Genomic DNA, 27,557 nt, shown 5'->3' with positions numbered 1-27,557 from the left:
AAGTGCTAAAGTGCTACTGTAAATGGGGCACATACAGTGACCTCTAATGTGATGGGATTTTATGTGAGATTTTATTGATTGAGTTCAGATTTATGTTAAAAGATAAATTACTGTGAATTCAGAAAGATCTGACAGGTGTAGTCAGGGGTGGACTGACCATTTGGGCCCCATGCCACTAGGGGGCCCCATCAGGGTTGCCAGCCTCCGTAAAACCAGGGACAGTTTGAAAAAATTGTGTTTTTTTACATCTGTCCCTGAAATGTCCCTTACCGACATCCTTTTGGTCTAAAAAATCCAAGATTATAGCTGCCCTGCCTCTCCAGTACCTTTTCAGTGGGTGTATGTGTATTCTGTGTGTATGTATACTGTGTGTGTATACTGTGTGTGTATACTGTGTATGTATACTGTATGTGTGTGTGTATACTGTGTGGCCCCATAATCTATTGCCTGGGGGCCCCATAATCTCCTATTGCCTGGGCCCCATAATCTCCTATTGCCCTGGGGCCCCATAATCTTCTATTGTCCGGGGGCGCTATGAGTTGTCAGTCCACCCCTGGGTGTAGCTACTCTTGATCTTATTATCACAGTATTTCAGTCCTGCATCATTGTACATATTTTTAAGGTGGCAATGGAGTAATTTTCAAATTTCAACATGCTTTTATAACTTTTTCCTTGTAGGTTTGTGGCGGCCCTTCGCAGCCTGTTCAGCCAGTGGTAATTCCGAAACCTGTACAGTCAACTCAGAATGTCATACATACCCCTATTCAACCAAGCTGCCCGGGGAGAGGCAAAATGGCTAAACTGTTAAATCCAGAGGAGATGACCTCAAGAGATTATTACTTTGATTCCTACGCACACTTTGGAATCCATGAAGTAAGTAGACATGTAGTGGGGTGGTGGAGTTACCATTGGTATAAATCTTCACTCTGGATGGTACTACTTGGTATATTGAAAAATTTATGTGCATCACCATCTTAAAAACTTCAGTCCACTCAAAACTGATATTTTTCGGTTCTTGGTGGACGCTGAAGATTTAAACCCCCTGACACTTTCTTCTACCTTTAAGGACTCTGCTAGAGGGATCTCTGTGCTGAGTTTCCAGGTCTTCACACTAATGTGGCCATCATGAGCCGCTGTCCTTGCTGGATGTATTATTTAATAATGTACAGTATATTACAGAGAATGTAACACTAGTAGCTGGAACAGACAAAGCTTGGTGGGAACACCCAAAACTCCCAGGTAAACAGTGGTTCATATGACCACTTGTTTGTTCACTGTTGAATGCAGAGTGAGAAGTCTAGAGATAGACTTCTATGCAACCAACCTGCCCATAGATAAATCAAAATTCTCTGCTGAACCAGATGAATTTCAATCCATCTATGACCAGCTTAGGAGTCAGTGGGAATCCAGGTTTTCAAACATATCTAACCCCAAGAACAAAATGTAATATACTGCAACCTAACTGTCCTTACATGTAGTGACTGCATTCGTTACTTTTTTTCCCACCTGGAGTGAAAAAAGGTAGTATGTTAACGCCACAGAACAACCCCCCTTTTAACATTTAAACTAAAAAATGTATACATTTGTCAAGCGAAAATAATAAATTTGAGCTGAGTATTTATTAAAACATTAGAAAAAAAAAAAAAAAAAACTTATATATTCTTAAAGCTGAAAGCTAGGCAGATATAAAAAACACAAGTAGAAACATAGCAAAATGATGGCAGAAAAAATACCAAATGGTCCATCGAGTCTGCAAATATATATATATATATTTTTTTAAGGAAGGACATTAATTCAGCTCTGTAATCGTTATTACACCATTAAAGAGGAAGTAAACCCTGACGGGATTTACGTCCTCTTCTTTCCCCTGCAAAGTAAAAGCATAATGGCATGTATGCATCACATACTAGCCCATTATGTTGCACTTACCTGCAAATGAAGCCTGCGATGTCCACGAGGTCCCCACGGTCCCTCTTCCTTCCGGGGCCGTGGACTCCGGCTTTGTGACTGGCTGGAGTCGCAAGACGTCACTCACGCGCATGCATGCAGGAGCTGACGGTCATGGCACGAGCTCGTTAGGAAAGGCACGATTGTGCCCTTATTTCAGTGTGAATGTGCTGATGACGTCGGCACAAGCGTACATGGTAAATATCTCCTAAACTGTGCAGGTTTAGAAGATATTTCCAGTACCTACAGATAAGCCTTATTATAGGCTTACCTATAGGGAAAAGTGGTGTTTAAAGTGGTTGTATAGTCTATTTTGTAACCTTTACCTACAGGTTAGCCTATAATAAGGCTTACCTGTAGGTAAAAAAAACTATCTCCTAAACCTTTACGGTTTAGGTGATATTTCCCTTTACAATGAGCCGCTGACTGCAGCGGCGCATGCGCACAGGAAATTCTCGGCTAAAGGCCCGGCAGACGCTGGACCTTCCGGGAAAGAAGTCTCCCGTGCGCATGCACTGGAGTGACGACATCGCGGCTCCAGCCACTCACAGCGCTGGAGCCGTGATACCCGGAAGACACGGTGAGGCAACATGTCAGCTACCTCGGCGTGGACCAGGTAATTTACCGACGCCTCAGCCTCGTTCGGTGCATACTAGCTCATTATGCCTTTTGCCTTACAGGTGAGTAAACAAATATAAAAAAAAAATTGGGGCTATACAAGCGCTTTAAGGGTTTACAACCACTTTAAATGCATTTTTAAATGTAAGTACCTGAATTTTACCTAGTATTGGTAACTTATAGTCCCTGTATAGCAGGGCTGGAGTGTGAAAGGAAGAAGCTGCACGATGAGCCAATCAGTTAATTTGCCGACAAGAAATATGCTGATTGGTTAAGAAAGCAGAGTGACAGAGGGATGAGCTCATCGCTGTGCTGCTTCCCCTATCACTGTCCACACACATACAGGCTGGAGTAGGTCCAAGATGACCTGGGCTCAATGGAAGTGGGTTGAATGATGATGGCTTAACAACCGGATTTAGGATATCTAGTGGCAGAAATACATTTCTGCATTGGAAGTCTTTGGATTGAAGTTGACTTTTACAACAGAACTATCATTGAATATTTAATTAAGTAGGCTATTCATTGTATCTTATTTTCCGCTGAAGATGGGCATTAAAACAAATCTGTTGCTAAAATATGGATAAAAATCGCCAAATAAAACCTCTCTTGCTCCTGATCTCTGCAGTAATGAAGAAAAATTTTGGGCGGTAGATCATGCAGAATGTGATACATTTCAAGGAGTATCGATTTCTCAGGCCTGTGCTATGTACTGGGGTTCTTCCTGCTGGCCCATAGATTACTACAATATCGTGCTGTGACATAAGAGCCAGCAGGAGAAACCACGGCATGCAGCTTGGGCATTTGAGTTACAGTTCTAGTAACACAGAAAATGCTGAAACCAGGAACAGCCAGGCAATTAGCTTTTTTTTTTCTTTTTAAGTAATGGCAGCCTCCCTACCTCTTTCATGACAGGTTTCATTTATTATATTTCATCTTTCATTTTCCTACCTAAACCAAAATTTCAAGTGCTGTATCTTATAAAGACGTTGTCTCCAGATTGATGCAGTGCAAAAACACAAATGTACCTTCATTACCTAAACAAATGTGTCGTAATATAGAAAAAAAGGAGCAAATTAGATCTATTCTATAACAAATGTGACAGGCGCGAGCAAGAGATGTCGTGTACTAAATGAAGCATTACATTTGATATGATCTGTTTTCTCCTAGTTTTACAAATATATTCCACGGAGAACAGCAGAAAGTCACTGTTAATAATAGCTGTAAAATTAATAGATTATTCTGAACAGGTGTCTTATAAATCAGCAGATATGTGACTGCGAAACAGGGATTATTCATAAAAGCAAAACAAAAAATAAATTAAAGTGCATAGGAGGGTGGGAGGAAAAGATAAACTTCACTTCATTCAAGAAATGAAATCGAATTTTGTTCTAAATGTCAGTAGACCAAACACTAGACAGGTACAATATACATTTTCTTTTCCATTTGTTGCTACCCCACCAAACACGACTTGCATTTAAAGTAGAACTTCGGGGGGGGGGGGGGGGGAGAGGGAGGGAATTGTTTTTTTTTTATTTCTGCTTGGCTGCAAATACCGTATTTATCGCGGTATAGCGCGCTCCCGCGTATACAGCGCACCCCTAAAGTTGCCCCCGAAATTCCTGTAAAAAAAAATGTTATATGATTTTATTACTTACAGTTTTGGTGTCTTCCCAGCGTCCATCGTCCGGTCCGGCGTCCGTCTGCGGCCTCGGTGGTGTCCTCCCGGCTTCTCCAGCGCGCGCCTCAAGTCGAGTCCCCGCTTCCCGCGCTCAGTTCGAACGCCTCCGCCGACATTTACCGAGTACACTCGGGTACATTCGGCAAGGCTCGGCTTCGCTCGTGCTCACGCTCTGTGACGTTTATGCGTGAGCACAAGCGAAGCCGAGCCTAGCCGAATGTACCCGAGTGTACTGCACTCGGTAAATGTCGGCGCAGGAATTCAAACTGAGCGCGGGAAGCGGCTATCGGCGTATATTTTATTTTAAGGGGAAAAAAGTGCGCGATATACGCCAATAAATACGGTAGTTAAAACGAAGATGCTTTATATCAGTAGCGGCTGGTGAGTTCTTCTACATTATAAAAATGTAATTTGAGTACAGTGTTGCACGATTGCGCAATTCAAAGTGCAACAGTGCTAAAAGCTCAAAATTAACCTGGGCAGGAAGGGGGTGCCCAGTAGGCAAGTGGTTAAGCTATGGGCCTATTACTTCAATTTGGTGACGCCTAATTTACAGCAATTGAATGGCCTATTATTTCTTTAATAACTTTATCATTACTTACGACAATGAAGTATAACAAATATGTATTTTTTGTTAGGACTGTGTCTTGCAATTTTTTTATGCAATCAATAGACAAAAAATTCCACTTTCTACTTTCATTTTCTACAACCAGTGTTAGTTATTAAAAAATAGTGTTATTGTAAATAAAAAGTAAAATGTTATTGTATCATGTGCCTCCTTAACCTCTGCACGCCGGCTGTGCGCATATATGCGGCCTCTCAGCGGGTGGGCCTTAATGCTGGTCAGCCGCATGTGTGCAAACCACTTACCATAATGAGAGAACACTCCTTGCTCATTCCCAGCATGGTAGCCAGAGGGGATCGGTAAGCTCCCAATGCACACTTGCGATCGGGAGCTTTATGATTATATGATCGCTGTGACAACCAATCACAGTGGTTACATAATCGAATGCCCGCCTCCCGACTTTTAGAACTCTTAGGCCGCGTACACACGGTCGATCCATCCGATGAGAACGGTCCGACGGACCGTTTTCATCGGTTCACCGCTGAAGCAGACTGATGGTCTGATGTGCGTACACACCATGAGTTCAAAAACCGATCGGGTCAGAATGCGGTGACGTAAAACACACGACGTGCTGAAAAAAAAGAAGTTCAATGCTTCCAAGCATGCGTCGACTTGATTCTGAGCATGCGCGGGTTTTGAACCGATGCTTTTGTGTACTTACCATCGGTTTTGACCGATGGTCAGCCGTCCATCGGTTCGATTTTAAAGCAAGTTCTAAAACTTTGGTCTGAAGGATAAAAGTCCGATGGGCCGTACACACGGTCGGTTTGGACTTCGGTCCGTTTTCATCGGTTTGGACCGGTCATGTGTACGCAGCCTTAAAGAGTCGGGAGGCGGTCCGCATGAAAGGGTTAAAATTAAAATTATGATTCTGATACAAAGTTTTGCAAACATATTTAAAACAATTTGAATAATATTTTGCACTTTTAATGTTTCAACAACACAAAAAATAAAAATTACCAAACAAAACAAATGCAAATAAAAAAGTTTTAATGTTTTAACCACTTCAACACCGAGGACGTCATATGACGTCCTCGACTTTGTGCGGTGATATCTGAATGATGACTGCAGCTACCGGCATCATTCAGATATCACTGTTTTCTGCCGGTGATTCTGTGCACGATAAGAATGATCATATCGGCAGTTCCGCCGCTTGATCGTTCTTTTAGGCGGCGGGAGGCCCGGAGAACTAATCGGCCGGCGTCGGCTCACGACGATAGAGATTTCCCATGACCAGATGGTCACCAGTCATCTCTATGACCATCAGAGGCGTGACGTTGTGACATCACGCCAGGGTAAACAAAGCCGCAATCGTGGCTGTCAGCATGAGATTGTGAATTTTTTCCCCGATCTAATGCTTTCCAGCCTGGAGGAGAGATGTTGGGTCTTATTGACCCCGCATCTCCCCATAAAGAGGACCTGTCACAATATATTCCTATTACAAGGGATGTTTACATTTCTTGTAATAGGAATAAAAGTGAATAAAAATAATATAAAAAGTAAAAAAAAAGTGTAAAAATAAAATATCAGTAGGAAAATAAGTTAAGGGGAGAAGAGGAAGGAATAAGTAGGGCTGATTAGGGTAAACTAAGGAGTAAAAAAGAACAAATTTAATTTAAAATAAACAACTTTTTTTATGCTTGTCAGGTTGCTTAACTGACAGCATATTCAAATTGAAGCTCATCTTGTTGATCTGCAAATGAAGAAAAAAGAGTAGGTACAAAAGAAACAATGTTACTTTATGTGTCTCTGTCTCAGTCCTAAGCAGCGATCATAAACAATGTGTCACACTGTCAGGCATTCCTTTTTTAGAGCAGAAGCTATTACAACTACTGTATTTATTTACACAGTTATGCCGCGTACACACAATCGGTTCGTCTGATGAAAATGGACCGTTTTCATCAGACGAACCGATCGTGTTTCCCATCTGTGAAAAAATGTAGAACCTGTTTTAAAATTATCGGATGGTTAAAAAAACGATAGAAAAAAAAACGATCATCTGTGGGAAAATCCATTGGTTAAAAATCAACGCATGCTCAGAATCAAGTCGAAGCATGCTCGGAAGCATTGAACTTAATTTTTTTACGTCACCGCGTTCTGACACGATCGTTTTTTTAACCGATGGTGTGTAGACAAGACTGATGAAAGTCAGCTTCATCGGATATCTTATGAAAAAATCCATCAGACCTTTTTTTATCGGATGAACCGATCGTGTGTACAAGGCATTACTTGCTGCTGTCATTTTGACAGTCGGGAAATGCCTGCAAATGCTGGGGGAGATCGGCAGAAGTGCAGAGAGATGGGGCATACTTCATATACCCTGTGTACCTCGATTATGATTTTTGATTGGGTGTAGTACACCCGCTGCCTACAAATGGTTAAAGAGGAAGCTGAGCTGTGCACATAAAACAGTGGGCAGAGGGCAAATGACTAATCACCAGTATTGCCTGTGGTCCCCCCACAGCTGATATTACCATGCCTCTGCACTGTGTCTCTGTGTGGATTTGGCCATCCTGGTAGAGGCAAGACTTTGCTTCCTCATGTAAGAGCCTCCAGCAAGGATACCATTGAGAAACAAAGTAGTGACAACACCAAATCTCACTCCAAATCTCATGAGAATAGGAGTCAGAGCCAGCAGAGCCTTAGATCTCACACTGCAGATTTACAGCTATGAGGCTGCAGGTACAGGAGTGCCTAGGCACCTTCACATATCAGGAAGTGTACTTCTATTTTTCAGGTACATTTTCTGTATACCGATAGGACACTAGCAATTCTGGATGTTGTCTATAACATAGAAAATCTTCACTTTGTGATAATAGGTTCACTTTAAAGCTCTTACAATATATCCAAAGGCAAATCCTTTTTTTAATTTATTTTTTTAGTTTCTGATAGGAAAGAGTCAAAACCCCTGAAATCCAAAGCAGTGTTATCAGCCCCACCCAGATTACTTCTGTGTACTACACAACACCTCCTTCATGTTATAAAGAAGAGGAGAGGGGGAGATGTTCTGTAGTCTTTGCCATAGGGGGAAACAATGCTGCACCTCCATAGATACAGTACAGTTATGCTGCATACACATGACCGTATTTAATGTCATGGAAAAAAATATGTTTTTCTCGACGTGATTCTTGTCAAGCCTGCCTTGCATACACATGATCATGATAAAAAATGCTTGAGCATAGCGCGGTGACGTACAACACGTACGACGGCACTATAAAGGGGAAGTTTCATTCGAATGGCTCCACCCTTTGGGCTGAATATGCTAATTTCCCCTTTCATAACTTGCTTCTGAGCATGCGTGTTTTTTCCCCCGTTGTTAAAACCTACACATGACCGTTTTTAACATCGAGAAAAACAACGATAAAAAATAGAGCATGTTCTAAATTTTTAATGGCCATTTTTCTCGACGAGAAAAATGCTCTGGAGCCTACACACGACCGTTTTTAACGACCAATTTAAAAAATTGCACTTTTCTCGTCATGAAAAACGGTCATGTGTACGCGGCTTTAGAGATGGATTTACCCTAAACCAGGGAATTTATTGTTGGCAGAATCGCCAGTTAAAACATTAAGGATTGAGGGAAGCCTGGGGGGATGGACGTCAGGATGTGAGCCTGTGTCCAAGGGGAGGGGCCCGATCGCGCTGCCGAAAGAGGCCTGAGGAAGAGCTCCAGGAAGGACCGTGGCAGTAGGGTAACGTGAGAGGTGGCGCCGAAGCAGTGAGTGATTCTCCGGCGGCACCCCCCCTTCTCCCCCCGTGACCTTGATACATAGAAAAAAGGAAGAATAAGCTGAAACATACATAGCAGGGGTAGTATTGAAATGCTGGAATACAGACATAGCATTGAACTCTATGCATCTGAGGGGTCACATAAAAGTTGAAATAAATGAATGAGAGGACCCCTAAGCTAAACTGTGTGAATACTTATTAATTAAGAGCAGCAGCATTGTATATTTTGTGTGCCCGGTCGCCGAGACTACTGGAAGACGGCCACAGTGAATTAAGCAGTATTGGGGCAAACATCCCATGCAGAGGTGTATGGCATAGGGGAGTTAAAGTGGAACTGGGACATTGCTATTAAAAGCATAACCACATCCCTTGAATCGCTCACTTGACCTACAAACCCATAACATTTATTATACGACAGGTGTACTGCTATGGTATTGGACTAGTGAGGACTCAAAAGACGGTGGCAGGAGAAGAAAATAAGCATACATAGAATTAAGAATATATGAGGATAACTGTACCAATTTTTCTGATTCACTCTAAAATCAGCATATACCCACTAACCTGGGCCCAACTAGGTGGAAACCAGCTACCATGGGCTGTGAGTGTTGAGTCTAAGGCTGACTGTCTATTACTGCCTATTACTAATATCACAGAAGGACCACGGAGGGGTCAACCTACCTGTAGGCCGCAATAGAAATTGGACTGTATAGGTTGCTATTAAAGTCCGACTATAAAAACTTAAACATACATTACCCCTGAAAGCGGATTTATCTGTATGGGAAGTATTGGTCAATCTACTATATACCTATAGGTTCCTACGGTCAAGAATCCCCGGTCAAGGATATTGGGGTACATCAGGGCGTATAGAGGGCAACAAGATAATCCCGGTATTATAGCCCCAAATCATTTAGAGGGTAAACACACCCGCCGAAAAACGCGTCTGTATAGCTGAATAGCCGAATCTGAAACTGGGGAAGCGAATAAGAGCAACTAATAAAAACAATATGAGTAAATCTACAAGCAAAACTACGAAGGGTACGACCCCAAAAACTTCCTAAAAAAGTACAGCAACCAGTATGATTAAACAGTATGGCCCAGATTCACGTAGATCGGCGCATATTTATGCCGGCATAACGAAGCTCAAATGCGCTACGTCGATTTAAAACAGAGAGGCAAGCAAAGAATTCACAAAGCACTTTCTCCCAACGTTGCGCCGGCTTAACGTAAATTTGAAGGCGTAAGCTGGCGTAAGTGTAAGTGGGTGTGACCTTATGCTATGATGGTCTGAGCGTGGAGCAGTGGCTTATGCCCGGCGTATCATGAACGGAGCATGGGCAGTGACGTGGATGTATGATCGCTGCCCTTTTGCACATGCTCACAACTACGCCGGCGCAACTTCCTGGGATATGCCGGCCCACCGGCTTACGGCAAGCGCATAAATACGCCCAGACATGCGCCCGTCCGGCGCAAAAGTACATCCTGCTTTTTTCCCCCCCTGAAGCAAGGTACTTTTGCTGAGCGATGTCTGCTGTGGAGTCAGAGAAAGACAGGAGGAAGAAGAATTTCTCTCCAGAGGAGAAGGCTGTCCTCATCTCGGCCATAGAGAGGTATGATGTCTTCCTCCATGGCGCCCAGAGTCACAATACCAGCAGGGCCAGGAAAGAAGTAATCCTGGAGACAATTGCCAGTGATGTATGTGCCCTTGGCAATGAGTCCCAGACCTCCAAGGACATTAAGAAAAAAATAAATGATTTAAGGTGGCATGTCCGGGATAAAGTGGCCGCCATCAGGAAGGTCTGACCACCATCTGATGTGCGGTTGACCCCGGAGGAGGAGGTAATCGCCAGGAGTCTGGAGAGGGAGCAGTTGGAGGGTCTGGAGGGCTTTGACTCCCTTGATCAGGCCTCGAGGACAGATAAGTGTTTTTTATCCCCTATCCGGTGTGTAGCATGTGAGGGGGTGGAAGGGAACATGTGACAAGTGTGTGGGTCCACCAACATGCGAATGCTTTGTGTCATCCACAGATGTGCTGGAGGGAGCGGGGCCATCTGCTGCCGGTGGCCATCCCACGCCATCCCCGGAACATCTGGCTCAGCCTGACCCCCTGTGAAGCCAAAATCCAGTGGTGGAGGGGAGTGCCCACACCTCTCCTCTCGAGGTGGTTGAGGAGGAGACGGTCAACCTTGATCAGGTTTGCCTCTACTTTGAGGATTCTTCCGCTTTGGCCGGGCCCTCTCAGACCTCCCCCAGCAGGGGAAGCCCCTCAGGCTCAGCCCCCAGCAGGGGAAGCCCCTCAAGGGCCTCCCCATACACGAAGTCCCAGGCCTCTTTGGCCCCCAGGAAGGTGACGCGGAAGATCAGGTGTGTTCCTGATTCCCTGCAGGAACATCTTGCAAGGGACCAGGCCCGCCAGACCCACCATATGGGTGCTATAGCCGGGGACCTGCACTGGGTGGCAGACAGCCTGGCCTCCTCGGCTCAGATTTCAGATGGCCTGCAGGATGTCAGTGGCAACTGCGCTGCAGTGGTCACCTGCCTTGGGGAGTTGCAGGCCACCACAGCAAACCTTGTGGCAGAGGTTAAGACCCTGACTGTGGCGGTACAGTCCAACACGGCTGCCATCGAGGCGGAGGGGAGGCAGAGGCTGCGCCACCAGCGGCACAACACCACCCGCCAGCTGAGAATGCAGGCACAGACCAATCTGTTCCTCAGCCGCATTGCCGTGGCATTGGACGGCAGGCAGCCATCACCTGCCAGGAGTGACAGACCTGGGGATGATCCACATCCAGATGAACCACCCCCGCACCAGAGGCTCCCCCCAGGCAGCTGAGGAGCCAGAGCCATGGCACCAGGCGCAGCCCACGACAGGGCAAATGGGTGCCTTTTTTTTTCTTTTGTGCTCACAGTATGAGCTTCTTTATGTTTTTTATGTGCTCAGGTCATGAGCTTTTTTATTTTCTTTATGTGCTCAGGTCATGAGCTTTTTTATTTTCTTTATTTGCTCAGGTCATGAGCTTTTTTATTTTGTAGTGTATGCACATGGTGAGGAGTGTAGGCTACAGTGTGACTGGTGTGTGAATGTGGGGGTGACATACCTGCCAGTAAGGTGTGTCACCCTGGGTCGTCGGGGAGAAGTTATCCCCACAAACGTCTGAATGTGGTATGAATGGACAGCGACATCATTGGGGCCTTGGTGCGGTGTTGCTGCTCCCAAGTCCTGCATGGTGGGCTTGGGCTAATCCAATGTGAGGTGGATCTGGTGTGTGTGAGCTAGGGACCACAGTGGTGTGCATGCGTGCATTGTCCGTGTGCCATGATGAATGTGTGTGTTTAATGTGCAAAGATGCCTACCACGAGGCATCTCCTGACTGCTCTTTCCTCATCAGACCGGGTAGCCTCGGTTAGGGGTGGACTGTCTGGTTCGGGGGTCAGGTCATCACATATGTCAATCTCCAGGCCCTTTCTCATGGCGTAGTTGTGTAGCATGCAACATGCACCGATGATCTGGCACACAAAGTTTGGGGAATACAACAGGGTCCCCCCGGACTTATCCAGGCATCGGAAACGGGACTTCAGGAGGCCAAATGTGCGTTCCACCACTGCATGGGTACGTATGTGTGCAGCATTGTATTTTCTCTCTCCTCTGGTTTGGGGATTCCGGAATGGAGTCAGGAGATGGGGCCCAAGTGCATATGCAAAGTCACCTGGAAGGGAAAAGACAGGAGGATGTTAGTCGTGCATGTGCCCCTCGTGATGTCTGCATCATGGGGTCGGACAGTCATGCCTGACACCCATGTCACTCACCAACCAGCCAGCTGTCCCCGTACACGTTCTGTTCGAATTCTGTTGGGATGTTGCTTTGACGGTATATGTAGCTGTCGTGGCTGGCCCCTGGGTGTTTGGCACGGACGTACCATATGAGGCATTGGGCATCGGCTATCACCTGTACGTTGATGGAATGCCACTGCTCCCGATTACGGTATATGTGCTATGTGGCACGGGGGGCCGTAGTGCCACATGTGTGCAATAAATGGCCCCCATGGTGCGTGGGAATCCTGCAATTCTGTAGAAATCCTGCATTGCCTTCTGCCGCAGATGCTCATGGGTGGGTTTGATGATGTGTGTCAGAATCGTTTAAGGTAAGTACTCACCGAGACCGAGATGCCGAGGGTGGCTACCTTTGCGACTCTGTGCACCTCACCCTCTGGAGATGGAGACAGCGAGGAGGGGCACAAAGAGGCACCGGCTGCTAGCAGCAGAAGATGATTTAACGGGAGTCACTGAAGCTGTGATTCGTAGACACCAAGGGAGCTGTAGCAGATGAGATGAAGATGCAGGTGCAAGACAGAGTCCACGGGTTTGGGAGCCCGATTGGATCAAAGCAGAAAGTCCAGGAAACAAGCCAAGTGGTCAGGGGTTCCAGAAGGTAGAGAGTCCAAATCAGCAAGCCAGTAGTCAAAGGAATGGAACGGAAGCGGGTCCAGTAAACAAGCCAGGGGTCAAAGCGCAGGAGAAGGCAAAGAGTAGTCAAGTCCAAATCCGGGTCAAAACAGGTCAAAATTCAGGTAATCTTCAAGGTTCTTCAGGTAAAGCTGACAACAAACCAGCAACCACCATGAGTGTGGTGCTGGTTTAAATAGGCCGGGTTGCGCCCTGATTGGTGGACGTACGTGCGGGTGCGCGCGCACGCGCCGTAGCAGAGAACCACGCTGGAACGCAGAGGCGCGCATGCGTGTGCCCGTGCGCGGAAGCGCTAATCGGTTTCCGGGTCCCTGACAGTGCCCCCCCCGAGGGGCGGACTCCGGACGCCCAAACTGGACATCAATTCTGGATGGTTTTGATGAAAGGTTCGGATTAACCGCGGGGCGTGTAAATTCTTTGATGGTTCCCATGAGTTATCCTCCGGAGGATATCCCTTCCATTTCACCAAATATTGAAGCGGTCTTCCTCTTTTTCTGCAACCTAGAATGGCCTCAACCTCGAAACTAACTCCCCCTCAATCTCGACAGGTGTGGGTGGAGATTCTTCTCTGTTGGGGAAGGACTCAGGAATGACAGGTTTTAACAAGGAAACATGGAAAACAGGATGGATCTTGTACGAATTAGGTAAAGCCAACTCGAAAGCAATATCATTAATTTTCCGTTTGATTTTAAAAGGACCGACGAATCTCGGACCTAGCTTTCGAGAAGGCATGTGTAGCCTGAGATTTGCCGCTGATAACCAGACTTTCTCCCCAATTTCAAAATTCGGACTGTCCTTCTTTCCCCTATCAAAAAATGTTTTGTAGTCCTCCTGAGCCTGATGCATTGTTTCCTGTAGTTTCTTGAAATTTTGTTGAACAGAGGCTATGAGTTCTTGAACAGCTGGAACTGAAGTTTCTGAAAATGAATTTGGTAAGAATGAAGGATGAAACCCGAAGTTGGACCAAAAAGGAGTCTGATTGGTTGTGGTATGGATGGAATTATTGTACGCAAACTCTGCGGATGGGAGTAATGAGGACCAGTCATCTTGAGAAGCTGAACAGAAACAGCGGAGATATTGCTCCAGGGTCTGGTTCGTTCTTTCTGTTTGACCATTGCTCTGTGGGTGATAAGCTGATGAGAGGCACACTTTGATATCAAGGGTTTTACAGAGTTCTCTCCAGAATTTGGACGTGAATTGTACGCCCCTGTCAGAGACGATACTTTTGGGAGTTCCATGAAGCCGAACCACTTCCTTAAAAAAAACTTTGGCTGTTTCTGCGGCTGATGGAGTGCCTACCATGGGCAAGAAGTGTGCCATTTTTGAAAGGCGGTCAACGACAACAAAAATGGAGGTAAAACCCCTGGACGGGGGAAGATCCACAATGAAATCCATAGAGATTTTAGACCACGGCCGTTCAGGAATGGGCAAAGGCTTGAGTAGCCCCCAACTCTTCATAATTGGTCCTTTGTTGCGTTGACAGCAAGTACAAGCAGATACATAGGCTTTACAATCCTGTCTCCATCTTGGCCACCAGAATGTGCGGGAAACCAGTTCTGCGGTTTTTCGTGCTCCGAAGTGACCCGCCAGTTTCCAAAGGAACAAAAATTTTATTTTGGGACCAGAGCAGTTCGTCCCGTCTTTCAAGAGGGGGTGTCCCCTGGTTGGGGTAATCCCGGGATGCGGTCTTCAGAGAGGTCAAGAGATCCGCTTGAGGAAGAAACAGAAAATTGTGTGAAGACAGGATGGTGCCAGGCTCTGATGTCACAGGATCTTCCAAGAACATTCTGGAGAGGGCATCTGCTTTCACATTCTTGGAACCAGGCCTGTAAGATATGAGAAAGTTAAATCGGGTGAAGAAAAGAGCCCAACGGGCCTGCCTGGGCCGCAGACGTTTAGCTGATCGCAGATACTCTAGATTTTTGTGATCTGTGAAGATCATAATAGAATGAACTGCCCCTTCCAGTAAGTATCTCCACTCTTCGAGGGCGAACTTAATCGCTAACAACTCTCTGTCACCGACGTCGTAGTTTCTCTCTGGTGGGTTTAGTTTTCGAGAAGCAAAGGCCACGGGATGCAGAAGGGCCTTAGGTCCTTGCCTTTGAGATAGAAGCTGTTTCGGAGGCGTCAACCTCGAGTATGAAGGGTAGTGCCGGATCAGGGTGACATAGAACAGGTGCAGAGGTAAAAGTTAGCTTGAGCTTGGAGAAAGCTTCCTGGGCTTCCTGTGACCAGACAAAACGGTTACCTTGATGGGTGAGTTTAGTGATGGGTGCCACTATGGAGGAGAATCCTATGATAAAACGTCTATAAAAGTTGGCAAAACCAATAAAGCGTTGCACCCCCTTTTTGTCTTTGGGAACTGGCCAGTCTTGAATGGCTTGAACCTTGTGTGGATCCATGGCAACCCCAGAAGTAGAGACAATGAAACCGAGGAACTGTACTGTACTCTTCTCAAACTCACATTTCTCGGCCTTCAGGTATAACTTATGACGTCTAAGAATGGTGAGGACTGTTTTGACATGTTCCCGATGAAGGTCAGTGGAGGCTGAAAAAATAAGAATATCGTCCAAATAGACTACTAAAAAATCATCCAAGTGTTTCCGAAAGATGTCGTTGACAAGGTGTTGGAAGGTAGCTGGGGCATTGCAGAGACCGAATGGCATAACGAGGTACTCAAAGTGGCCAAATCTGGATCTAAAAGCGGTCTTCCACTCATCCCCAGGTCTAATTCGGATGAGATTGTAGGCACCCCCGAGATCCAACTTGGAGAAGATTTTAGCTGAACGAAACCGTTGAAAGAGCTCAGGGATGAGGGGTAGCGGGTATCTGTTCTTAACAGTGATCTTATTCAACTCTCTGTAGTCTATACAGGGTCGGAGGGAACCGTCTTTTTTCTCTACGAAGAAGATTCCTGCCCCCGCAGGGGAAGAAGAGGGACGAATAAACTGTTTTTCAAGGTTCTCGTCAATGTAGGTTTTGAGAGCCTTTAATTCAGTCTCTGATAGAGGAAAAATACGGCCAAAAGGAATTGCTGCACCGGGTAACAAATCAATAGGGCAATCATAAGGCCTATGAGGAGGTAGGCGGTCAGCCTGTTTCTTGTCGAACACATCTATAAATTCTAGGTATGCCGGAGGGACGTGTTGGAGGTTTTCTGATGAGGCGGTGACGGTGGAACAGGTGGTGGTAACCGGTGTAAAGCAGTTGCGGGAACAGTAGGATGATACGAAATTGACCTCCTTGCTACCCCAATTGATATGAGGTTGATGAGTTTGTAGCCAGGGGAGGCCAAGAATAATAGGGAATACTGGGGACAGAATTAAGTCCAGCTGTAGAAATTCTTGGTGTCCGGAATCGGTGATTGCAGGAATGGGGTCAGTCTGTTGAGTAACTAGTCCTGATCGGGGAAACGAACCATCTGCCAGTCGTACTTGTAAGTACTGTTCTTTTAGCCGAAGGGGAAAACGTAGCTTCAGGGCAAGGTTAGAGTCCATGAAGTTGCTACAAGCACCGGAATCAATGATCGCGGGCAGTCGAGTTACCCCTCCTGGTAGCTGTAGGGAGACAAAGAGAGTGAGATAAGACTGAGGGGCACTGACCATACGGTAATTAGGAGCAAACTTGGGTGCACACTTACTGGGTCTCACCGGACAGGTGCTAAGGAAGTGACCGGAAGCTCCACAATACAGGCACAGGTTGGCTAGACGCTTGCGCTGCCTTTCTTCGGAAGTAAGAGTAGGGCGAACTAGTCCAAGTTGCATAGGTTCTGGATCTGAGACCGAGTTGGAAGAGGAAGCGGGAGGAGGAGGAGGATGCATTGGAGCAGACCTTGGAGCAGTCCAGGTTGGACGGGACGTTTGGAAGCGCTCAGAGCGCCGTTCCCGAAGACGTCGATCCAGTTGGGTAGCAGCTTGGATTAAATCTTCTAGTGTAGCGGGAGTTTCAGTTCTGGCTAGCTCGTCCTTGAGAGCTTCTGAAAGTCCTTGCCGGAACTGATACTTTAGTGCTGCTTCATTCCAGCCGGTATCGGCAGACCACTTCCGAAACTCCGCCGTGTAGTCCTCTACAGGTCTTTTACCCTGGCAAAGGTTGTGCAGTACAGTCTCAGCCGTAGCGGTGCGTTGCGGGTCATCATAGAGTCTGGCCATTTGTTCAAAGAAAGTGTCAAGTGAGTCCAGTACTGGGCTTCTCTGTTCCATGAGGCCATGCGCCCACACTTGTAGTTCCTCGGAGAGGAGAGATATAACGAAGCCCACTTTTACTTCTTCAGAAAAGAAAGTTCTAGGCTGTAGTGCGAGATACAAGGAACAGGCATTCTTAAAGGAACGGTATTTTCTGCGATCGCCTGAGAATCGCTCCGGAGTCGGGACTCTAGGTTCAGGATGAGTCACCATGACCGGTGGGCTTGTGGTGACCTGTGGTGCTGCGGTCCCAGAGGCAGATGCTGCGGCCGAAGCGGAAGGATCAGGATGACCGGTAAGTTGTTGAAGGCGACCATCAACTTGTAAATATCCGTCCTGCAACCTTTGTACTGCTTCCGTGAGAGCTGAGACCTGTTGGCATAGGGTCTCGAAAGGTGAGCGCACCCTGTCGGTCTCGGACATCTGGCTGGTTTGTACTGTCAGAATCGTTTAAGGTAAGTACTCACCGAGACCGAGATGCCGAGGGTGGCTACCTTTGCGACTCTGTGCACCTCACCCTCTGGAGATGGAGACAGCGAGGAGGGGCACAAAGAGGCACCGGCTGCTAGCAGCAGAAGATGATTTGACGGGAGTCACTGAAGCTGTGATTCGTAGACACCAAGGGAGCTGTAGCAGATGAGATGAAGATGCAGGTGCAAGACAGAGTCCACGGGTTTGGGAGCCCGATTGGATCAAAGCAGGAAGTCCAGGAAACAAGCCAAGTGGTCAGGGGTTCCAGAAGGTAGAGAGTCCAAATCAGCAAGCCAGTAGTCAAAGGAATGGAGACGGAAGCGGGTCCAGTAAACAAGCCAGGGGGTCAAAGCTCAGGAGAAGGCAAAGAGTAGTCAAGTCCAAATCCGGGTCAAAACAGGTCAAAATTCAGGTAATCTTCAAGGTTCTTCAGGTAAAGCTGACAACAAACCAGCAACCACCATGAGTGTGGTGCTGGTTTAAATAGGCCGGGTTGCGCCCTGATTGGTGGACGTACGTGCGGGTGCGCGCGCACGCGCCGTAGCAGAGAACCACGCTGGAACGCAGAGGCGCGCATGCGCGTGCCCGTGCGTGGCGCGCGCATGCGCGGAAGCGCTAATCGGTTTCCGGGTCCCTGACAATGTGGTGGGACATGCGTGTGAGGATTGCGGGGATAACCTGGTGCACGCATCTGCTCATGGTGGATTGTGACATCCCAGTCACGACTCCACTTGTACGCTGAAAAGATCCACTTGCAAGGAAATGCAGTGTGGCCAGTACCTTGACCAGTGGCTGCACTGCATGTGCGCGCTGTGTCTTGCTGGTGATGTCATCATGCAGGGCTGTGGCTAATTCCAGGATGGCATCAGGGCTGAATCTGAAGATGCGATACACCTCCGATTCCCCCATGCCAAAGACGTTCATGCGCATTCGGTATATCCTCTCCCGTGCCCTCCTACGTGCCTGTGGACGCAGTAGTAGTGCTATGACCATGGCTGCCCCTGGTATGTTGGCATACAGATGTGTTGTCCTGCAAGTGTGGTTGCTCAGCTCGTCCGTAACGGTGCTGCTGCAGCTGCTCTCCAGCTGATGTGTGCACGTCTTTTGCTGAGTTAAACCAGCTTTTTGATGGACTATCTTTAGGCCGGACGTACAACTTACGCGCACCGCGCGTAGCCTGCGTCGGGCGCACGTACATTTGTGAATCGCTGTATCTCGCTCATTTGCATATTTGAATAGCAAAACAATGGGAGCGCCAGATGCGTCCAGCGTAAATATGCACCCACGATACGCCAGCGTAGGAAAGTTACGTTGGTTGGAAGAAGCCTATTTTTAGGCGTATCTAGTTCTGTGGGTACGGCGCAGAGATACGATGGCGCATATTTACACTTACGCAGCGTATCTGTAAATACGTCGGCGTAAGTCTTTCTGAATCCGGCTATATATGACACAGGAGGCAAGCCCAAAGAACCCAGGACCGAGTACACAACAGCAAGATTAGAAAATAGAAAAGAAAAAGAGTACAACAAAAAAAAGAAGGGGCAGGAGTTGATCAATCAAATGACGATTTAACAACAGAAAGCGAACAAGAAACCAGTAGAATGGAGGAACAAAGGGCGGACGCACAAATTCCAACAAAGGGAGAAATGAACGAGATGTTGATGAGGCTGGAAAATGCTATCAAGGCAAAAATTAACATACTCAGAACTGATCTGGGACACCTCTTGACTAGGGTCGAAGTGACAGAAGAGATAACGGAAAAACATGACCAGGAATTATGTAAATTAAGGGAGCAAGTGGGAGCCACACCTCGACACGAGAACTGGTGGTGAAAGTGGAGGAGGGGGCCACCAAGGGTTCTGAGGGCTTTTACACTGCAGCGGTGCGCTAGCAGGACCGCTCCAAAAGTCCTGCTAGCCGCATCTTTAGAGTGGTGAGAGGAGCGGTGTGTTTACCGCTCCTCCAATGCTCCTTCCCATTGAAAGCAGTGGGAAACCGCGGCTATAACGCCGGCAATGCGCCTCTGCAGAGGCGCATTGCCGGCGGTAATAACCCTTTTTCGACCGCTAGCAGGGGTTAAAACCGCACCGCTAGCGGCCGAATACCACCGCAATTCCGACGGTATAGCTCCGCAACAAATAGTGGCGCTATACCGCCACCGCACCACCCGCCCCAGTGTGAAAGGGACCTTATGTTTTCTAAACAAGGTGTCACATGCAGGCAAATTGAAGCTGTTTATGGTCAGTCCAATGACAGAAATTGACAATTAGAACCATAACTTTGACAGTGTCACATTACATGTACACATTCCCATAAGTGTCTGGAAGAGTTGAGATGCCTGTAGAAAAAAATGTCTCATTCCTAATTAAAGCAGCCATATACTGTACGCTATATGGCCAAATGTTTTTGGACAGCTGACCATCACACCTATGTAGGCTTACTGGACAGTCCATTCCAAAACCATAGCTATCAGTGGTGGCCGGTCCATAAGAGGCGCAGGGGCGCCGCCCCCCACTGGTCACAGTGTGTTAGAACAAAAATAAATAAACAATAATTGACATACTGTCACCAGTCAGTGTCCCTGACCAATGATATAATAATGCTGTACTGCACTGGTGACATTATGTAATTTTTTTTATAAATTACGACTTCAAAAAACTCACCATGCCTCTTACTAAATACCTTAAACTATCTACTTTCTAAAAAGGGGTCATTTGGTTGTATTCGTACTGTCCTGGTGTTTTCAGGCCTCAAAAAATTAGATAGGACGTCAGTACATCAGGATTGATCCATTTTCATATATATCTATATATATAAAACTTAATGTGTGTATGTATGTTCCAGCATCACGTCCAAACGGCTAAAGATATTAACATGAAACTTGGCACACATGTTACTTATATGTCAGCAAAAAACATAGGATAGGTGGTTTAACCCTTACCCACCCCCATTTGCCATGGTTGGGGTTTTTCTTTAAAGTCCCATTCAACTCTATGGGAAATACATGTTCCATCATCACGTCCAAACGGCTAAAGATATTAACATGAAACTTGGCACACATGTTACTTATATGTCAGCAACACACATAGGATAGGTGGTTTAACCCTTACCCACCCCCATTTGCCATGGTCGGGGTTTTCCTTTAAAGTCCCATTCAACTCTATGGGAAATACATGTTACTTCATAACTTCCAAACGGCTGTAGATATTTCGATAACACTTGGTCACATGTTACTTATATGTCCACTTAAACTATAGGATAGTTAATTTATCCCTTAACTACCCCCATTTGTGAGGGTCGGGGTTTTTGTTTAAAGTCCCATGCAAATCAATGGGAAATGTATGTTCCCACATAACTTCTGTACGCCTGGAGATATTTCAATAATACCTGGTACACATATTACTTATATGCCAAATAAAAATATATGACAGTTAAATTAACCCTTACCTACACCCTTATATAAAAGATGGGTATATTTATATTACTATGATTTTCCTCCCCAAAAGGTTAAGATAGGAAGACCGGGCAACGCCGGGTATTCAGCTAGTATATATATATATATATATATATATATATATATATATATATATATATATATATATATACCATAGTTTGTAGACTCAATAGCTTTCCTACAGACTAAATGATATATACTGATTTGGGTTATTCTTTACCAATGAAATGTAGCAGAATACATTTTGATCTAAATTCATTAAGAAAAATTATTTATTTGCAAAGTTTTAGAAAACAAAGAAAAATGCATTTTTTTTTGTCTTTTTTTGTTTATTTTGCAAAGAAAACAAAAACCCCAGTGGTGATTGAATATCACCAAAAGAAAGCTCTCTTTGTGTGAAAAAAATTATAAAAATTTCTCATGGGTGCAGTGTTGCATGATCATGCAATTGTCATTCAAAGTGCGACAGCGATGAATTCTGTAAATTGGCTTGGGCAGGAGGGGGTAAAAGTGCCCAGTGTTAAAGTATGTATGTGGGCACTTTTGACTGCCCAAAGTGCATTCATAAGGTCAGGTAATGATGTTGGATGAGAAGATCCTGCTCAAAAAGAATGTGCCATTGTTTCCAAAAGGTGTACCGTAAGGGCTCTGTGCAGGCTATCACCAAACTCCTCAAAACTATATGTATGAAGATGGATTTTTTTGCATAGGGACACAGTCATGTTGGAACAAAAAACGGCCTTTCCCAACATGTAATCACAAGGTCGAAAGGGCACAACTATCCAAAATGTCTTTGTAGGTTGCAGCAATAACAACACCCTTCACTGTAAACACCTGAACTCGAAAAGTAGGCTAGACTTTTTGCCATGTAGTGCAGCATGAAGGCCAGTAACAGAATCGAGGACTGATGGAGCAGAAAATTATGAGATTTTATAAACAGAGGCTTTTAAAAGTGATTTTTTTGGACTGGGCTATGCTGCCTCTTCAGAGCCGGTTCACACTGCGACAGCACGACTTGCCGACCGACTCGGCAAGGCGATCTGCCCACGACTTCAGAGGCGACTTGCAAAATGACTTCTGTATTGAAGTCAATGCAAGTCACCCTGAAGGCGTCCCAAAGTAGTACAGGAACCTTTTTCCAAGTCGGAGCGACTTGAGTTGCTCCTATTAGAACAGTCCCTTAGAACAGAGCGGAGCGCGACTTGTCAGGCGGCTAAGTCGCCTGACGAGTCGCCCCTGTGTGAACCAACTCTTATGCCGCATACAGACGGTCATTTTTTGTGATGAAAAAAAATGACGTTTTTGAAAACGTCATTTAAAATGATAGTGTGTGGGGAAAACGTCGTTTTATGTCTTCAGAAAAACGACCAAAAAAAAATTCGAACATGCTCGAATTTTTTGTGTCATTTTCAAAATGTCGTTTTTTGTGTCAATTAAAATGATAGTGTGTGGGCAAAACGATGTTGAAAACGACGTTTTTAAACCCGCACATGCTCAGAAGCAAGTTATGAAGCGAGCTTCAATGGAACAGAGTGCCGTCATACGTGCTGAACGTAACATCGCTTTGCTAGAGCATTTTGAAAAACGATGGTGTGTATGCTACATCGTTTTTGAAAATGAAGTTTTCAAAAATGTTGTTTTTTTTCATCACTTAAAACTTCATTTTTTTTCATCACAAAAAATGACCGTCTGTACGCGGCATTAGAGAAACCTCTCGGAGTTGGAAACACTGGGGTAGATTCAGCAAGCAATTACGCCTGCGTATCCATAGATACGCAGCGTAATTGCTAAGTAGCGCCGGCGTATCCACTTTCTGTATTCAGAAAGCTCGATACGCCGACTGTAGCCTAAGATACGACTGACATAAGGCTCTTATGCCGTCGTATCTTAGGGTGCATTCTGACGCTGGCCGCTAGGTGGCGTTACCGTAGTTGTCAGCGTAGAGTATGAAAATTGCATACTCACGCCGATTCACAAACGTACACACGCCCGGCGGTCATGTTTTACGTTGTTTGCGTTTGTCGCTTTCGTCGTAAGGCTGCTCCTGCTATTAGGAGGCACAGCCAATGGTAAGTATGGACGTTGTTTCCCGCGTCGCGATTTTCGAAATTTACGTTGTTTGCGTAAGTGGATCGTGAATGGCGATGGACGCCATTTACGTTCACGTCGAAGCAAATGACGTCCTTGCGACGTCATTTACCGCAATGCACGTCAGGAAATGTTCCCGACTGAGCATGCGCAGTACGTTCGGCGCGGGAACGCGCCTAATTTAAATGATCCACGCCCCCTACGGGATCATTTAAATTACGCACACTTACGCCGGCCCCTATTACGATACGCCGCCGCAAATTACGGAGCAAATGCTTCGTGAATGAAGCGTAGCTCAAGTAATTTACGGAGGCGTAGCGTAAAAACGATATGCTGCGCCGTCGTATCAGTGCGTGCCCGTACCTGAATCTGGGCCACTGTATTTAGTGATCATTTGAAACCCTGGTTGACATAGAAAAAAAAATGGTACATACTTTTTATTGCTCTCATTATATAATTTAGGAGAGCTCATTGCAGCAGGCAGAAAATATAAAAATGACAAATTCTGGAGGTAATCAGGCAGAGTAATAGCATATCTGATGTTCTTTGTAACTTAAAGTAATTGCCAGCTGATAGGTAGCCAAGCGCTGTGCCAGAATTGTGTCCGTGGTGTGGGATATTCCCAGAGGCATCAGCCTTGGCAAGCAATAGGACTGCAGTTACTACACATACCTCTTTACAGAAATGTCCTTTAACAAAATAGATTTTTCTTTTCCAACTAAAATGAAGACTTAGTTATTTAAACCGCATTACTGAAATTAACAAAAAAAAAAAAGAAATTCAGTTGTTTGTCGGATGAAAAGCACTTTCTCAAGGAGTTTGCTGCAGTAGTTATTGAAAAACATAGCTTTTGGCATAAATATCAAGACTGCCATTATCTATAGTAGTCTGGAAGGCAAATACATTCAGTATTTTGGCACTTATGTTAAGAACTACATCCAGCTAAATGTATTATTTCTGGCTATGTAGCGATGCATCATGGGAAGGGGTAGCCAGGTTATTCACCCAGAACCTTTATATATTTTTTGCTAATTAATGCAGATAACATCAATTGCATTTATGGCTGTGACTATTAACATACTGTAAGCCTGTCTTACTAAGGGGAATGAATAGTCCATAGCTCCCAACTGTTCCTCTTTTGGAACCAAATCCTTCTCCCTCATTCGACCTCAAATGTCCTTCATTTAGCTCCCGAGATCTGTATTATTACATGTACTAATTAACTGCCAACGTTATTTTTATTGCACTAAACATTACATCCATCCATCACATAACTGCATTGCTTATTTTTAAAGAAGAATTACGGAAGTTGTGCACAGAAAAGGCAAAAAGTTAGCAAATAACTATTCACCAGTATTGCCTTAAAGCGGAGTTCCACTCTAGAAATGAACTTTCTATTAACAGCTGGCCTTTAATGTAAAAAAAAAAAAAAAAAAAAAAATGTTTACTCACTTCTATCTGGCTGTTACTAGACAGATTTCATAATCTGCCTAGTTCCTGGTCCTAGGTGGTTCAACTTCCTGTCCTAAGACCCCATTGCCTCCTGGGAAATGATGACACTAATTTCCCAAGAGTCTCTGGGCATTACTGTGCCTAAAAATCGCCCAGCATGCACCTCTCCCTGAAAACCAGGAAGAAAAAAGAACCTGGGCTTCACATGCCCACACATATGATGGATACGGCCACAACATGAGCTGGAGGATATAAGGCAAGTGTTTGCAATGATTTCTGGAACGATTGGGGAGCTATTAATATGTTTTAGGGACTATTTAATGTGATTAATTTTAGCTTGCTAAAAAATGTAATATTATGCCTGGAACCCCGCTTTAAGACTTCCTGCAGAACAGTAGTGTGGCATGCACTAGTACTAGTACTAGTACTGCCCTCTCACCCTCCTAGGCCCTGTTGTGAGCCACATTCCTGTCTGAATATTGTGCCTGGGTTTCAGATGGTGAATCCCAGACAGGTGGCAACCCTACTGACAGTGCTTGTGTGCACTGCCTTAAAAACCCCTTTAATTTGTTTGCGCAAAAGTTATACAGTATACAAACTATGGTATACACTATACACTGGATTTTACGCAGCAATAGATACTATATTGTAATGACAGTGATCAGCGACTTATAGTGGGACAGGGCGCTAAAAGACAATAGCTGATGTCGCTAGTGACACTAATACAGTGTGTATGTAAAAATATTTTCCCCCGGGACAAAAACAAACAACCCTAAGAAAAGGGGGGAGGGAGGTGAAGCAGCTGCATAAGAATGTGACAAAATACAAAAGGAGTGTGGGTGAATGTGTAGCGCTACGTATTAGTGTAATGTGAAAAAAAAAACACCAAATAGTGTATACTCAACAGGGTATAACCATAAAATAATAATGTACAATCCACACGAAAGCAATCAGTCCATGTAGGAATACAACGTGGTAAATTGTCCATCATGGGTAAATAACATAATAAAGATGTTATGAGATTGAATGAACCATCCCAACAAGAATCTTCAGATGAGAGTAATGTATGTAATGTAATTATGAATGTGCTTACCGGAACCGTTGGACCCGACTCTCATACGACAACAGGTCAATCGAGCTTAAGGTATCCAACTAGCTGTTCAACTGGACTGTCAGCAAGAATATAAGAAGTGGGATGCACCTCCCTGCTGTCCAGAAGATGTCAACCCAAGGTAAGGTCAATGAGCCCGGCATTCCTCAGCTGAAGGTGACTCCAATAGAGGTATCTTAACCATGTAGTAGGTAGAGAAATCGTGGAGATCAACCAAACATCTGAAAACAGCTCGGTTCAGGCAAGCAACAACCCTTAGTAGGGTAATAGGAACCAGCTGAAGACACTCGAAAAAGGTTTCCTCCGCAGAGCATGTAAATAAAAGAAAAAATATAGGGGCTCCGATGGTGCAAGTCAACAAAAAAAGGCTTTATTAATAAAAACCAACATACAAGTTAAAAAAAGTGATCACAGTTCAAAGTAAGTAAAGTTGGTGGGATATTACTGACCTTCTTATCTTTACAAAGGCATAATGAGGAGGGTGAGGAAGGATGGGTGAGTTTTATTGTAATCCTATTAGTTCTACTTTCAGTCCGTTGTTCCACAGTAGAAAGCTGCATGGAGTCAGGAAGAACTGTATGGTTGGACTTTGCTGATAATCATTCAGTATGGTGGTTTCTGCAGCAGTTCGAGGATGTAGAGAAGGGATGGAAGAAGCCATGTGTACCACTTTTCAACAGTTACCTTATCCTGAAATGTGCTTTCTGGCCTTTAATGCCTTAGACATTTGCATAGCATCACAAGAAACATTTTTTTTTCTACTTCCAGGAAATGTTAAAAGATGAGGTGCGCACGCTCACGTATAGAAATTCAATGTACCACAATAAACACGTGTTTAAGGATAAGGTGGTCTTGGATGTCGGCAGTGGTACTGGAATTCTCTCTATGTTTGCAGCAAAGGCTGGTGCAAAGAAAGTATATGGGGTAAGTTATCTAGACCCATTTACTATTAAATATTTTCACAATGTTCTTTATAATACTTGCTAAAGTGTATGTAAACTTTAAAGTTATATTAAAGGCAAATTTAAAAGTTAAAATGAAAAAAAAAAGAGGTTATATCTACCTGCTCTGCACAATGATATTGCACGGTCCTTTACCTCCTCTTCTGGAAGTCCCCCGCCAGCGCTGTCGCTGCTTCTTCTTCCTCTGAGTGTCCCCTCAGCAAGCCATGTGCTATGGGGACACCAGTGTAGGCATGCTCCGAAGCAGGGCTGTGTGTGTCCAATGACATACACAGTTCCAGTAAGCCATGCCCTGCTCCCTTCTCACAGGAGTTTGACTGACAGTCAGTGTTAATTTTGGCAGCAAATTTTGATTCAGTTTAAGGCCCTTTCCACATGGGGTGGATCCACTTGCAGCGGTCCACCAGCTCAGCGGGAGATCTCTCAGTTGATCTCTGCTAAGTCGGCGGATGACAGGTCTGCTCACGGAGCGGGGTGGGGCTTGTCGAGCTCCGCTGTCTCCTATGGAGAGATCGGATGGAAACAGACAGCATGTCCTTTTCATCTGATCCGATCCGCCATGGACGGATGGCGACGTATCGCCTACCATCTGATTTTAGCGGATCGGATGTCACCGCTGACATCCGACGCTCCATAGAGAAGCATGGTGTGGCCACTCAGGTCCACTGAAAAAACTGACCTTCGGACCTGGACGGTCCGGCAGTCTGAAAGGGGCCCCTTTCACAAGTGCGAACCATATGTCCGCTTTTTTATCCATCTGTTTGCAGATGAAAAAGG

General features: G+C 45.3%; 1 protein-coding gene across 2 annotated transcripts in view; it reads left to right on the top strand.

The window, feature by feature from the left end:
* Window positions 1-27,557, top strand: part of PRMT8 (protein arginine methyltransferase 8) — a 236,346-nt gene that overhangs the window by 127,407 nt on the left and 81,382 nt on the right. For both annotated transcript variants that reach the window (XM_040345189.1, XM_040345188.1), the window contains exons 2-3: window positions 679-873; window positions 26,587-26,742. In XM_040345189.1, coding sequence (XP_040201123.1) covers window positions 679-873; window positions 26,587-26,742 — 351 coding nt within the window. The remainder of the gene's footprint in view (window positions 1-678; window positions 874-26,586; window positions 26,743-27,557) is intronic.

This window comes from Rana temporaria, chromosome 3 (assembly GCF_905171775.1).
Source record: "Rana temporaria chromosome 3, aRanTem1.1, whole genome shotgun sequence".
Taxonomy (NCBI): Eukaryota; Metazoa; Chordata; class Amphibia; order Anura; family Ranidae; genus Rana; species Rana temporaria.
This window is presented reverse-complemented; position numbering and strand designations above follow the sequence as displayed.